General features: G+C 41.9%; 1 protein-coding gene across 1 annotated transcript in view; it reads left to right on the forward strand.

The window, feature by feature from the left end:
* LOC149440757 (uncharacterized) overlaps nucleotides 1-14,496 on the forward strand; it is a 57,070-nt gene extending 42,574 nt beyond the window's left edge. The window contains exon 8 of the mRNA XM_089658166.1: nucleotides 10,574-14,496. Within this exon, the coding sequence (XP_089514292.1) occupies nucleotides 10,574-10,584 (11 nt within the window). The 3' untranslated portion in view covers nucleotides 10,585-14,496. The remainder of the gene's footprint in view (nucleotides 1-10,573) is intronic.
* The last annotated feature ends 1,514 nt before the right edge of the window (nucleotides 14,497-16,010 follow it).

Raw genomic sequence — 16,010 nt, forward strand, 5'->3', positions numbered from 1 at the left:
CCCGTCTACAGCCGGCAAAAAGTGTCCCTGCAGAGAGCTCTGCTATTTCTGACAGTTCTCTGACAGTTCCTTGACATTTACAACGGTTGCAACATTGTATCTATTTGTTTCCATTTAGGATACAGATGTTTTTATGCGGAAACAAATAGATACAATGTTGCAACCGCTGTAAATGTCAAGGAACTGTCAGAGAAATGTCAAAGAAATAGCGGAGCTCTCTGCAGAGACACTTTTTGCTGGACTGGAATTCCTCTTATTTTCATCCTACTTCTTCTTCTTCTTCTTTTTCATCCTCTTCTTCTTCTTCTTCATCCTCATCCTCTTCTTCTTCATCCTCTTCTTCATCCTCTTCTTCTTCATCCTCATCCTCTTCTTCATCCTCATCCTCTTCTTCTTCATCCTCATCTTCTTCTTCCTCATCCTCTTCTTCTTCATCCTCTTCTTCATCCTCTTCTTCATCCTCTTCCTCTCCTTCTTTTTCTTCTTTTTGTCTTCCTCTTGCAGGTCACTGCTCATGCGCAGATTTTTTATCTGTAAAAAATCGGCCGATTAGCCCATTATTGCCGCGAAAATCGGCCGATCGGCCGATTTTTTTCCAACTTTACCAAAAAAAAAAAAACGGCCAAAATCCCAAAAAACGGCCGAACAAATAGCCCACTAACGATCCGAAAACCGGCCGATTTTATTTTCGGCCGAAAAATCGGCCGATTTTCAACCCATCTATGGCCTGCATTAGTGTTTGTAAACCTCAGACGTGAAATAGGAACAAAGCATATCTCTCTATAGTGTGTACTTGTCTCAGTCCAGAGCACTAAGTGTCATATCTGTCTGCCGCTTCATTCCTCTGCTATCTGCATGAGTCTCTTACAAGTTTTCCTGACACCAAGAGAAAAAATGTGACAGGGGAGGGACCTCCAGCAGACTGACAACTTCAGCTCTGTTCTTGTGAGCTGTATGAAGAAGGGTGTGCCCCTTTCCTCCAATCAAGGCTCTGAGCTCTCCTCACTGAACTCTGCAAAGTGTAACTTCAGCTCCCTGCCCCCTTTTTTTTTTTTTTTTTTTTTTTAAACTCCCGGACAAGCTTTAAAATTCAGCACTTTAATGGGATGTAAAAATGGAATTGCAGTTATTTTAGGAAATATACACTGCTAAATACCTTTGCTCATTAGCAGTACATAATAGTCTTGTGACTTCTATCAGTGTCCAGCAGAGCACTGGTTAAAGCTTGTAGGAACAGTTTTCATTCTCCTATGACTGTCCTATGAGGCTGCATGACTCCTGACCCTCTGTCTGGACAGTGCTGATTGGCCCTGTGCTGATCACATGCTCCCTTGGGGGGGGGGGGAAGGTACATTGTATCTCTCTGGAGTGTGGGCTCTCTTCTATCACCAGATGGAGCTTCAAGTTATCATTTTTTTCAGCACCTTTTTGTGGTGTTTGTTTTTCTTTAAGAACAATCATCTTCAGAGCAACTAGCACTTTACTATTGGATGTTTGAGATTGCTTTATTGCACGTTATTTATACACTATATTGCCAAAAGTATTGGGCCATCGCAATTACATGCACATGAACTTTAATATCCTCCCAGTCTTAGTCCGTAGGGTTCAATATTGAGTTGGCCCCGCCCTTTGCATCTATGACAACTTCAACTCTTCTGGGAAGGCCGTCCACAAGGTTTAGGAGGGTGTCTATGGGAAGGTTTGACCATTCTTCCAGAAGCACATATGTCAGGTCAGGCACTGATGTCGGGGGAGGAGGCCTGGCTGTGAGCTGTGAGTCTCCTCTCTAATTCATCCCAAAGGTGTTCTATGGGCTCGAGGTCAGGACTCTGTGCAGGCCAGTCAAGTTCCTCCACCCCAAATTGGCTCCTCCATATCTTTACGAACCTTGCTTTGTGCACTGGTGTGCAGTCATGTTGAAACAGGAATGGGCCATCCCCAAACTCTTCCCACAAAGTTGGAGCATGAAATTGTCCAAAATGTCTTGGTATGCTGACGACTTAAGAGGAACCTTCACTAGAACTAGGGGGCCAAGCCCAACCCCTGAAAAACAACCCCACACCATAATTCTCCCTCCACCAAACTTTACACTTTGCACAATGCAATCAGTCAAGAACCATTTTCCTAGCAACCACCAAACCCAGACACGTCCATTGGATTGCCAGACAGAGACACATGATTGGTCACTCCAGAGAACACGTCTCCACTGCTCTAGAGTCCAGTGGCAGCATGCTTTATATCACGGCATCCGATGCTTTGCATTGCACTTGGTGATGTAAGGCTTGGATGCAGCTGCCTGGCCATGGAAACCCATTCCATGAAGCTCTCTACACACTGTTGTGCTAATCTGAAGGCCACACCAAGATTGGAGGTCTTTAGCTATTGGCTCTGCAGACAGTTGGCGACTTCTGCGCACTGTGCGCTTCAGCATGCACTGACCCTGCTCTGTCATTTTACGTGGCATATCACTTGGTGGCTGAGTGGCTGTTGTTCCCAGTTGCTTCCACTTTGTTATAATCCCACTAACAGTTGAGCGTGGAATATTTAGTAGCCAGGAAATGTCACGGATGGACTTCTTGCACAGGTGGCCACCTATCACACTTGGAGTCACTGAGCTCCTGAGAGCGACCCATTCTTTCACAAATGTTTGTAGAAGCAGTCTGCATGCCTAGGTGATGATTTCATACACCTGTGGCCATGGAGGGGGTTGGAACACCTGAATCACATGATTTGAGGGCTGGCCCAATACTTTTGGCAATATAGTGTGTTTTTTATTACAGGAGATTATTATTTATGTAGTTACAGTGCTGCACTTTTCCTTTTTTCACATGTATTTTGAGTGTACGTATCTGGATTCTCAGTGCTGGCAGCTTCTAGTCTATTTACATAAGCGCAGAGTTCTCCCTTTGCTTTTGTATAATAAATATAGAAAAAGGGGGGGTAACCGGGACACTGCAAACTATGGACTATAGTGAGAATACCTAGGAAAAAGGGGGTCAGAAATTATGTAATGAACTAAATACTGGTCTCCATATACATAGAGAATATGCCGAGTAACATGGAGATAACCATGTGGTGTCCTCAGGACCCAAACATAACTGAGGGAAAGAAAGGGAAAACAATGACAGAGGCACAAGATGCCTAAGTCAAGCGGGTCCAAGAGAGGTCAAACTGCGGCTTGTAATAAGAAAAATGTATAAATCTTTAATTGCAGTAAAAACACGAATCAATACACATGGTAAAACAAAAACAATGATGAAAGGAGAGAGCCTCACCACTACCAAAGAACCAAAGAGAAAATTAGAAGAGAATGCGATGGTTGTCCAGGGTGACGCCACCCATGCTATAGTCCCAGCACCAAAAAAGGGTTATTGAAAACCCAGATAAAATGGGTGTAAGATGTGGGAATAGGAGGAATAGTGCCAGAGAGAACTCTATAGAATAGAAATCTAGGTCATAAAGTAAATTTAAAACATAGCCCACTTATTTTCTAAACAGTTATCTAGATATCACATGAAAAGTTGATGGATAGTAAGCATGATAATGATAACAAAGCATATGACCAAAAAATAGTATAGAAACAAAATGTAAGTTCTCTGGAACATCCTCAAGGCTGTAGATATAAACCTGGATGGAGATATAAAACCAGGTGCAGCACTATGTATCCCATAGAGAACGGATTCAATTTATATTTTCAAGATGGGTTTCACACCAGTATGTGCAATATAGAGATAGTGTTCCAAAAAGAAACCATGGCGGTATAAATGGTGGCTTGATTGCCAAATAAATTACTTCATGCAGCCAAATTTAAAACACTCCAGCAGCCACACAACGCACATCTCAGTGAGAGATCGATATATTGTAGATCATGAAGTGTAAACACCAATCCCACAGTATCAGCTTAAATGTATACTGTATATATTCCTCCAGCAGTGTATGTTCACCAATGACCTATTCATAGACCAGCATTTATATAGAACTGAACAGATATAAGAAGTTTGCTTCAAACCTGCCACCAAACGAACATGGATCCAGGGTGAGTGGAATTCTGTAATCCTTGATAGTGGTTTTCAGGTGTAAGCAATCATTCCTTAAATAGATCAAATGATGTTACCCAAAATAGGTATTTTCACACGTGGTATACAGCATAAAGTCCTGCTGGTCAGGTTATATATGGCGCCGTCACTGATGTGGACAGTGATGAACTGATCAAGATTTCTGCAGAGTATAGAGAGGAGCAGCTGAGCCTGCTTGTAAGGATATGTAGGCAATTGGAGCAAAGTCAGGCAGATGAAGGATAAGCAGAGTATGCAGCAGAGCGGCTGTGCCTAACACAATAGCTGATGGGGTCGGACAAGGTGCCGTGGGTGCATACAATTTAGCTTTACCATCTTGAACTTGCCGGTCCCAGGGACTACGTATGTGCTGGCGTCAGTGACGTTAAGCTTTTCGCCCACCGAGTCATGTGGGCTTCTTCAGATGATCGTCAGCCATATTTTTGGAGTCTTTTATATCAGAAGATAGACTCATTCTAACCAATAGTAGAATCGTAACAGATACAGTGGGGCAAAAAAGTATTTAGTCAGCCACCAATTGTGCAAGTTCTCCCACTTAAAAAGATGGGAGAGGCCTGTAATTGGCATCATAGGTAGACCTCAACTATGAGAGACAAAATGAGAAAAAAAATCCAGACAATCACATTGGCTGATTTGGAAAGAATTTATTTGCAAATTATGGTGGAAAATAAGTATTTGGTCAATATCAAAAGTTCATCTCAATACAATGTTATATATCCTTTGTTGGCAATGACAGAGGTCAAACGTTTCCTGTAAGTCTTCACAAGGTTGGCACACACTGTTGCTGGTTTGTTGGCCCATTCCTGCATGCAGATCTCCTCTAGAGCAGTGATGTTTTGGGGCTGTCACTGGGCAACACGGACTTTCAACTCCCTCCAAAGGTTTTCTATGGGGTTGAGATCTGGAGACTGGAGACTGGCTAGGCCACTCCAGGACCTTGAAATGCTTCTTACGACGCCACTCCTTCGTTGCCCGGGCGGTATGTTTGGGATCATTGTCATGTTGGAAGACCCAGCCACGTTACATCTTCAATGCCCTTGCTGATGGAAGGAGGTTTGCACTCAAAATCTCACGCTACATGGCCCCATTCATTCTGTCTTGTACATGGATCAGTCGTCCTGGTCCCTTTGTGGAGAAACAGCCCCAAAGCATGATGTTGCCACCCCCATGCTTCACAGTAGGTATGGTGTTCTTTGGATGCAACTCAGCATTCTCTCTCCTCCAAACATGACGAGTTGTGTTTCTACCAAACAGCTCTATTTTGGTTTCAGCTGACCATATGACATTCTCCCAATCCTCTTCTGGATCATCCAAATGCTCTCTAGCAAACTTCAGACGGGCCTGGACATGTACTGGCTTAAGCAGGGGGACACGTCTGGCACTGCAGGATCTGAGTCCCTGGCGGCGTAGTGTGTTACTGATGGTAGGCTTTGTTACGTTGGACCAGCTCTCTACAGGTCATTCACTTGGTCCCCCCCGTGTGGTCCTGGGATTTTTGCTCATTGTTCTTGTGATCATTTTGACCCCACGGGGTGAGATCTTGCATGGAGCCCCAGATCGAGAGAGATTATCAGTGGTCTTGTATGTCTTCCATTTTCTAATTATTGCTCCCACAGTTGATTTGTTCACACCAAGCTGCTTGCCTATTGCAGATTCAGTCTTCCCAGCCTGGTGCAGGTCTACAATTTTGTTTCTGGTGTCCTTCGACAGCTCTTTGGTCTTCACCATAGTGGAGTTTGGAGTGTGACTGTTTGAGGTTGTGGACAGGTGTCTTTTATACTGATAACAAGTTCAAACAGGTGCCATTGATACAGGTAATGAGTGCAGGACAGAGGAGCCTCTTAAAGAAGAAGGTACAGGTCTGTGAGAGCCAGAAATCTTGCTTGTTTGTAGGTGACCAAATACTTATTTTCCACCATAATTTGCAAATAAATTCTTTCCAAATCAGCCAATGTGATTGTCTGGATTTTTTTTTCTCATTTTGTCTCTCATAGTTGAAGTTTACCTATGATGCCAATTACAGGCCTCTCTCATCTTTTTAAGTGGGAGAACTTGCACAATTGGTGGCTGACTAAATACTTTTTTGCCCCACTGTAATTACTAATGATTGGCATAAAAATTAACCAATGCCATTCAGATGGGAGTGTTTTACACCAAGGTGAATTATAAAACAATTTAGCAGGGGACAGAAAACGTCTATTTTAATCCCATACATCCACAACAAATTAGATGATCAAAGTTGGAAAGATATGTATCTCCAATATATTAAAAAGAGAGGAGTAATATGTAGGGATGTCTAGGATAAGACACACACAGTAATAGTGACAAATTCCATGAAAAACTTGAAAAGCAATATGAATAATTGTACTAAAGAGACTAATAAAATTGCAAATTTACAAATTGCTCAAAAAATACTCCAGAAATCCACAAAAAAAACAAACATTTATTTTGAATTTAGATGATATGTGTATCAACTATGGATCCAAAAAGACCTGCAGGCTACATTCATTATTGAGACCCAAAGGTGTCCTAGATCCTAGTTTGAAAATCCACTCCTTCTCTTTACGGAGTAGAATAGTGTCAAAGTCACCCCGCCTAGGGGGAACTTTCAGTACATATATGACCTTAGCATGTAAGCCATTTGGAGAGGATTGATGTTTTTGTGCAAAGTGCTCCGCTACTGGGGTGCGATCGGTGTTATTTAAAATACTACCAATATGTTCCCCAATACGCACTCTAAATGGTCGTTTTGTCTTCCCCAAATAAATTTTATTGCAAGGGCGTGACAGCATGTAGATAACCCGTGTCGTTGCACAGTTAGCAAAGTGTTTGATATGAAAAGATTTGCTACCATGCGCATCCCCGAAAGTATCCGTGCGCTCCACAAATCTGCAAAAGGAGCAGTGGCCACACGGTTACATTCCCTTAAGAGGGGGCAAAGACATGAGCCAAGTTCAAGAAATAGGCCGTGTAAACTCAATGTACAAGGTTATCCCTTAGGTTTGTAGCCCGCTTGCCCACCAACAAAGGTCAAGGCCCTACTATTGAGGATAGCTCAGGTGTTTGGGTGAGTATGTGCCAGTGTTTTGTGAGTATTGCACGTACTGTATTCCATTGCGTACCAAACCTAGTGACTATCCGTGTTGGGGCTGATTCCTGCGTCGTAGGTAAACAATCAGATGTAGTCAATAATGGAGTGGATTTTCAAACTAGGAACTATGACACCTTTGGGTCTCAATAATGAATGTAGCCTGCAGGTCTTTTTGGATCCGTAGTTGATACACATATCATCTAAATTCAAATTAAATTTTTTTTTCTTTTTTTTTTTTTTGTTTCTTTTTTTAGTCTCTTTAGTACAATTATTCATATTGCTTTTCAAGTTTTTCATGGAATTTGTCACTGTTACTGTGTGTGTCTTATCCTAGACATCCCTACATATTACTCCTCTCTTTTTAATATATTGGAGATACATATCTTTCCAACTTTGATCATCTAATTTGTTGTGGATCTATGGGATAAAATAGACATTTTCTGTCCTCTGCTAAATTGTTTTATAATTCACCTTGGTGTAAAACACTCCCATCTGAATGTTATTGGTTAATTTTTATGCCAATCATTAGTAATTATCTGTTACGATTCTACTATTGGTTAGAATGAGTCTATCTTTTGATATAAAAGACTCCAAAAATATGGCTGACGATCATCTGAAGAAGCCCGCGTGACTCGGTGGGCGAAAAGCTTAACGGCACTTCCGGGTGACGCCAGCACATACGTGGTCCCTGGGACCGGCAAGTTCAAGATGGTAAAGCTAAATTGTATGCACCCACGGCACCTTGTCCGACCCCATCAGTTATTGTGTTAGGCACAGCCGCTCTGCTGCATACTCTGCTTATCCTTCATCTGCCTGACTTTGCTCCAACTGCCTACATATCCTTACAAGCAGGCTCAGCTGCTCCTCTGTATACTCTGCAGAAATCTTGATCATTTCATCACTGTCCACATCAGTGACGGCGCCATATATAACCTGACCAGCAGGACTTTATGCTGTATACCACGTGTGAAAATACCTATTTTGGGTAGCATCATTTGATCTATTTAAGGAATGATTGCTTACACCTGAAAACCACTATCAAGGATTACAGAATTCCACTCACCCTGGATCCATGTTCGTTTGGTGGCAGGTTTGAAGCTAACTTCTTATATCTGTTCAGTTCTATATAAATGCTGGTCTATGAATAGGTCATTGGTGAACATACACTGCTGGAGGAATATATACAGTATACATTTAAGCTGATACTGTGGGATCGGTGTTTACACTTCATGATCTACAATATATCGATCTCTCACTGAGATGTGCGTTGTGTGGCTGCTGGAGTGTTCCAAATTTAGCTGCATGAAGGAATTTATTTGGCAATCAAGCCACCATCTATACCGCCATGGTTTCTTTTTGGAACACTATCTCTATATTGCACACACTAGTGTGAAACCCATCTTGAAAATATAAATTGAATCCGTTCTCTATGGGATACATAGTGCTGCACGTGGTTTTATATCTCCATCCAGGTTTATATCATCTACAGCCTTGAGGATGTTCCAGAGAACTTACATTTTGTTTCTATACTATTTTTTGGTCATATGCTTTGTTATCATTATCATGCTTACTATCCATCAACTTTTCATGTGATATCTAGATAATTGTTTAGAAAATAAGTGGGCTATGTTTTAAATTTACTTTATGACCTAGATTTCTATTCTATAGAGTTCTCACTGGCACTATTCCTTCTATTCCCACATCTTACACCCATTTTATCTGGGTTTTCAATAACTCTTTTTTGGTGCTGGGACTATAGCATGCGTGGCGCCACCCCCGGACAACCATCGCATTCTCTTCTATTGTTCTCTTTGGTAATGGTGAGGCTCTCTCCTTTCATCATTGTTTTTGTTTTACCATGTGTATTGATTCGTATATTTTACTGCAATTAAAGATTTATACATTTTTCTTATTACAAGCCGCAGTTTGACCTCTCTTGGACCCGCTTGACTTGGGCATCTTGTGCCTCTGTCATTGTTTTCCCTTTGGTATAATAAACCCTGAAAGCTGATTGGTTTCTTTGCAGAGCTGCCCCAGATTTTGTACTCTCCAGTTTTTGTTAATCTCCCCCCAAGAGTCTAATAGAAATAATAGAAAATTTTAGGGTACCGAAGTGTGTCGCATTTTCACAGGCGCACACAATTTGAAGCCTTGACATGTTGGGTATCCATTTACTCAGCACAGCCTCATCTTATAGATTTTACCAAAAAAGTGGATAATCTTTTGCATTTGTGTGTCCTAAAATGAAATTAATGTATTTTTAGCTTAAAGTTTTTGCTGAACCCCTCGCCCTCCTGAGGATTTCCCTCCCTTCCTGACCAGGCCATTTTTGCAGTACGGCGCTGCGTTATTTTAACTGACAATTGCGCGGTCATGCAATGCTGCACCCAAATGAAATTTACATCCTTTTTTTACCCACAAATGGAGCTTCCTATCAGTGGTATTTGATCTTCTGTGCGTTTTTTATTTTTTGCACTATAAACAAAACATACTGACAATTTTGGGGAAAAAAAACAATATTTTTGACATTTTGCTATTAAACATGTCCAGTAAAAAAAATTTCAAAAATCAAATTTCATCATAAATTTAGGTCAAAATATATTCTGCTCCATGTCTATGCAAAAAAAAAAAATCCCAATATGTGTAAATTAATTGGTTTACGTGAAACATATAACATCTACAAATGGCGGTATATATACTGGAATTTTTTTATACTAGTAATGGCGGCGATCAGCGACTTATAGTGGGACTGCGGCGTGAATTCTGACACTGGGGGGAACTGACTTGGTGTCACTGACATCCCCAGTGACACCAATACAGTGATCAGTGCTAATAAAAAGCACTGACACTGTACTAATGGCACTGGGCAGGAAGGGCTTAACATCTGGGGCGATCAAAGGGTTAACTGTGTGCTGTTTTTTAATGTGGGGGCTGTGTGTGTGCTTCACTGGAAGCACAGCACACTGCTTTGTATGGCTCTGCTATACAGTGTGCAGGAGCTGACATGGGAGAGATCTGTATTATTTACATACAGGTCTCTTCCCCCCCCCCCCCCCCCCCCCGTCAGTAATCCTCAGAGATCTCCGGAGATCACTAGCCGGGACCCGTTGATTCACAGCTGAGGCAGCGGGTAGGGCCTACCCAGAACTGCAAAATCACATATATATTGTATATACGTGATTTTGCGCACCCGTGCCGCCCTGTTGCAGTATATCTGCGGAAGCGGTTAATAAACTGTTTGCTAAATAAAAAATTGCAACTCCCACCATTTTCTTCTTCAGGACGTTTGGCGGCTTTAACTAATCTTCAGTCCAAAAACGGTTCTGGCCGAGAAACAGATAAAGGGAGCCTGTTGTTTTCAACTGAAACTGATATGATACTAAACTTTTGGGGTTTTTTTTCTCAGGAAAGAACTGAAAAGTATTAAATAATGAAGAATGCCTGAAGCTGCTTTGTATTCTATGAAGGATGGCGGCATTTTCTTGGAGAAGAGTGGCCATAAATTGATGAACATTATGAAGGATCTGCAGTTGCCATAAATATGTTTACAATGTGAGTCCCAATCTGCACATCTGAGGAATCCTATGGATTAGGGAGTTGGGACTTAAAGCACAACTACACTGTATCTGAGCATCACAAGCTGAAAACAGTGTTTCACGTATTATTATTATTCAAAGCAAACTCCTCCATCCATATTAGAAAATCACTTTGAACCCTGTGGCCATCTTGGGTAAGGGCAGACGGGACTTGGAGCATTTACTTTCTGGAATCCATCTGCCCTTGGTTCAGGCATGCAGCCAGGAGGGAGTGCTTAGCTGTGAAAGCCCCTCCTCCCCTCCTGAAGACTCCTGGGATGTATGCCATCATTTTAGCCTAGGCCAGAAACCAGGAAGTAACTGAAGAAGCGCAATAAAAAAGTTTAAAACAAGTATTATTATAATACAGTATTTATATAGCGCTAAAAGGTTTGCTCAGCACTGTACATTATAGTGGGGGACAGTACATGAGACAATACAGTAACAATACAATACACAAGGGGTTCAAGGGCCCTGCTCTTTCGAGCTTACAATCTAGGAGAACAAGTAAATATAATATACAGTTGTGACCAAAATTATTCAACCCCCAATGCTGTAAAGGGGTTTAGGGACTATAGTGTACATTTGGAATTGTATTCAGAATCAAATCCTACAAGGACGTTGTAACTACCCAAATGCAACTAAAATGACATCAATTGTTTATGTAATACAGTAGTAAATGGTTCTTATGTGGTTTCTTCATTGCCACAATTATTCAACCCCTTAAAGACTACCACTCTGAAGAACAGAGGTTCATACAGGTGCTTTCCATCAGGTATTGAAAACACCTGTGGATGTCACCGAGCAGCAATCAAGCATAATAAGCACCAATTAGGCAGCTTTAAAATGACTGTGATACTCAGCTCCTTCTAGACATTTACTGGTGTGGTTACAAACATGGTGAAGGCAAGAGAATGGTCCAGGAAGACAAGAGAAGAGGTGATTTCTCTTCACAGGAAGGGCAATGGCTATAAGAAGATTGCAAAGATGTTAAACATACCAAGAGACACCTTAGGAAGCATCATTCGCAAATTCAAGGCAAAGGGCACTGTTGAAACGCTACCTGGTCGTGGCAGAAAGAAGATGCTGACTTCGACTGCTGTGCGCTACCTGAAGCGTAGAGTGGAGAGAAGTCCCCGTGTGACTGCTGAGGAACTGAGAAAAGATTTGTCAGATGTGGGTACAGAAGTTTCAGCCCAGACAATAAGACGCACACTGCGTAATGAAGGCCTCCGTGCCAGAACTCCCAGGCGTACCCCCTTGCTGTCTCCAAAGAATAAGAAGAGTCGACTGCAGTATGCCAAAAGCCATGTGGACAAACCACAAAAGTTGTGGGATAGTGTTCTGTGGACTGATGAAACAAAATTAGAACTGTTTGGGCCCATGGATCAACGCTATGTTTGGAGGAGGAAGAACAAGGCCTATGATGAAAAGAACACCTTGCCTACTGTGAAGCATGGTGGAGGGTCAATCATGCTTTGGGGCTGTTTTGCTTCTGCAGGTACAGGGAAGCTTCAGCGTGTGCAAGGTACCATGAATTCTCTTCAGTACCAGGAGATATTGGATGGAAACGTGATGCAGTCCGTCACACACCTGAGGCTTGGGAGACGTTGGACCTTTCAACAGGACAATGATCCCAAGCATACCTCCAAGTCCACTAAGCATGGTTGCAGAGGAAAGGCTGGAACATTTTGGAGTGGCCATCGCAGTCACCAGACTTAAATCCGATTGAGAACCTCTGGTGGGACTTAAAGAAAGCAGTTGCAGTGCGCAAGCCTAAGAATGTGACTGAACTGGAGGCCTTTGCCCATGAAGAATGGGCGAAGATACCCGTAGATCGCTGCAAGACACTTGTGTCAAGCTATGCTTCACGTTTAAAAGCTGTTATAACTGTAAAAGGATGCTGTACTAAGTACTAAGATTGAATGTCACTTGGGGGTTGAATAAAACTGATAATGCTGTGAGCACAGAAAAGACATTTGTGGTTATTTCATTATAACTGTTATGTTATATTTGTCTGACCTACAAGTGCCTCTTTAATGTAAATGTAAGCAAGATGACTGAATGATCAAAAGCAATGTCAAACTGGCCAAAACACTCAATTTCAGTGGGGGTTGAATAATTTTGGTCACAACTGTACCTTTCTATCCACCATTGTCACTCTAGGCTGTTCTCCTGGTATGGACTACAAATCTGTCCATGTCTCTTCATCTCCATTACATGGGGGCAGGGCAATTGATAATTTACAGAAGATCGCTAGGAAGGAAGATACTCTTTTCAGTCATGGAGGCGCAGCATCACACTGAGCGGTCTGCATCCAAATGTAACCTTCTTAGGAACAGCCCCTCCTCCAGACTGACATCCACCTACTACTTTGATATTTGCATAACTCCTCCCACGAGCCAGCCCGTTGTTTGCATTAGGGCAGAGGGCTCTTGAGAGAAGAACTGAGACAGGGTGCTGTGATATTTTCAGGAAGCCATGTACAGCATCCTGCCAGGCCCCTCCCACCAGCCATGATCTGCCTGCATTGCATAGAGAAGCACAGAGACCCCGTTGATATCACTGAGTCTAAAATAGAAAGGTTTTATTTTTTAAAAAAAATATATATTTTGTATATCGATGAGTGGCGGGGGGGACTGGGAAAGGCAAATACACTGCTCAAAAATATTAAAGGAACCCTTTTTTATCCGAGTCTAGCATAAAGTCAATGACACTCCTGGGATATTGATCTGGTCAGGTAAGTAGCAGAGGGGGTTGTTAATCAGTTTCAGCTGCTTTGGTGTTAATGAAATTAACAACAGGTGCACTAGATGGGCAACAATGAGACGACCCCCAAAACAGGAATGGTTTTACAGGTGGAGGCCACTGACGTTTTTTCCCTACTCATCTTTTCTGATTGTTTTTCACTAGTTTTACATTTGGCTAGGGTCAGTGTCACTACTGGTAGCCCGAGGCCATACCTGGACCCTACAGAGGTTGCATAGGCAGTCCAACTCCTCCAGGATGGAACATCAATATGTGCCATTGCCAGAAGATTTGCTGTGTCTCCCAGCACAGTCTCAAGAGCATGGAGGAGATTCCAGGAGACAGGCAGTTACTCTAGGAGAGCTGGACAGGGCCGCAGAAGGTCCTTAACCCATCAGCAGGACCGGTATCTGCTCCTTTGTACAAGGAGGAACAGGATGAGCCCTGCCAGAGCCCTACAAAATGACCTCCAGCAGGCCACTGGTGTGAATGACCAAACAATCAGAAACAGACTTCATGAGGGTAGCCTGAGGGCCCGACGTCCTCTAGTGGGCCCTGTGCTCACTGCCCGGCACCATAGAGCTGGATTGGCATTTGCCATTGAACCCCAGAATTGGCAGGTCCACCACTGGCACCCTGTGCTTTTCACAGATGAGAGCAGGTTCACCCTGAGCACATGTGACAGACATGAAAGGGTCTGGAGAAGCCGTGGAGAACGTTCTGCTGCCTGTAACATGGTTCAGTATGGCCGTTTTAGTGGTGGGTCAGTGATGGTCTGGAGAGGCATATCCATGGAGGGACACACAGACCTCTATAACAGGCATCACTAAAAGGCGGACCGTGGTATTCATTTATGATACTGATACAAGCCAATATATTATGTTTGTCAATGTCTTTTTTTTTTTTACATGTATCCCTAAAAAATTCAGGGGGGCTGGGTTATTTCCCCCAAATGTGTTGTCAATATATTAAATGATGTTATTAACCGATAAAGATTTTTAACAAATCACGAAGCCAATGAGTGTTTATATCGGACGCATCAAACTCATTCATATTTCAAGTCTGTGACAGCCAGTGCAGTTGCATTTTCCAAAAAGTCAGACGTCATTTGATTAAAGCTGACCTAAGGTCACATATAGACATTCTGAATCGCAGGCAGAATTGCCGCAATATCTCCCACGATCCCAAAATGGCAATACTGACAAATCACACCATGCTTGTTCGGGTGCCATTCATTTTAAATAGCACCTAAAACGCGGTGCGATTCTGTCACGATTGGGCGACAATCTTTGAACAACGAGATTTGTCGTTTTGGGATCGTGGGGAGAATCGTGGCGATTCAGATTGCCTAGATGTGAATGGAGTCTAAAAATCCGAAGTCCATGAAGTGTCCCTTGTTGACACCGGCATCTTCTCCCTGACTACTTCGAGGTTCCAGTCTTCGGGCATCCTGATTGGCCAGCCGGTTAGTCACTCCGGCACACAGGGACCGCGTTGGTGCTGCATGTGCAGCTCGTGCCACAGAAGACTGCAAGCAGGCAGGTACAGGAGGAGTAAACGTACAGAACAAAAACATTCGTTTTGTTTCATTTCAATTTGTTATTTGACTCATTTCGTTTTGCTCAATTAGTTATATTCGTTTAATTTTTCGGAATTCGTTTTGTTTATTCAAACTGGAATTCGATTGAATTTGGAATGAATTTGAAAACAGTCCTAATGTTACAATCCATATTCTATTCAAAATTCGAATTTCAGAAGACAGTTATATTCTTACTATTTTCTTCTATTCTATTGTTTTTCTATTCTTTGATCTTCTATTCTATTCTTTGATTTTCTATTCTATTCTGTTGTAATCATTTCTATTCTATTCTAATTGATTCTATTCTATGTTTTTATTGTTTATTCTAATTTGTTTTGTTTTGCTCTATTCTATTCTTTTCTATTCTATTTTTTGATTTTCTATTCTAAACTTTTCTATTCTAATGGATTCTAATCTTTTCTATTCTATTCTTTCATTTTCTAGTCTAATCTTTTCTATCCTATTCTAATGGATTCTAATCTTTTCTATTCTATTCTTTGATTTTCCATTCTATTTTGTTCTGTTTTACTCTATTCTGTGATTTTCTAATCTATTCTATTCCTTTATTTTCTATTCTTTTTTCTCTTTTAGGGCTCATGTACACTGCAGCTGATAAACTCACGTTTAGGAGCTGTTCGGTGTTTTTTTTCAGCACCCCCTGAACTTTCCCTAGTGTTTTCCTTTGTGTCGATGTACACATCTTCATTTACAGTCGTTTACAAGCAGTTGAGTTTACAGTTGTTTTTTTGAACGCAACAGACTTAGATTTTATCAGCGTTTCAAACGCAAAACGCTTTTAAATGCGTCTAAATTCGGCAAATGACGTTTTATAAGCGTTTGAATTTTTTTTAACTCATCCATTTCCAGATGCTGTCCAGAGCCTTTTTTCATCATGAAAAATGCATGCAAAGCATTTTCAAGGTACTCACTGGACAAAACAC

The sequence above is a fragment of the Staurois parvus genome, unplaced genomic scaffold (assembly GCF_062004578.1).
Source record: "Staurois parvus isolate SC_StPar_1 unplaced genomic scaffold, SC_StPar_1.0 ptg001054l, whole genome shotgun sequence".
Classification (NCBI taxonomy): Eukaryota; Metazoa; Chordata; class Amphibia; order Anura; family Ranidae; genus Staurois; species Staurois parvus.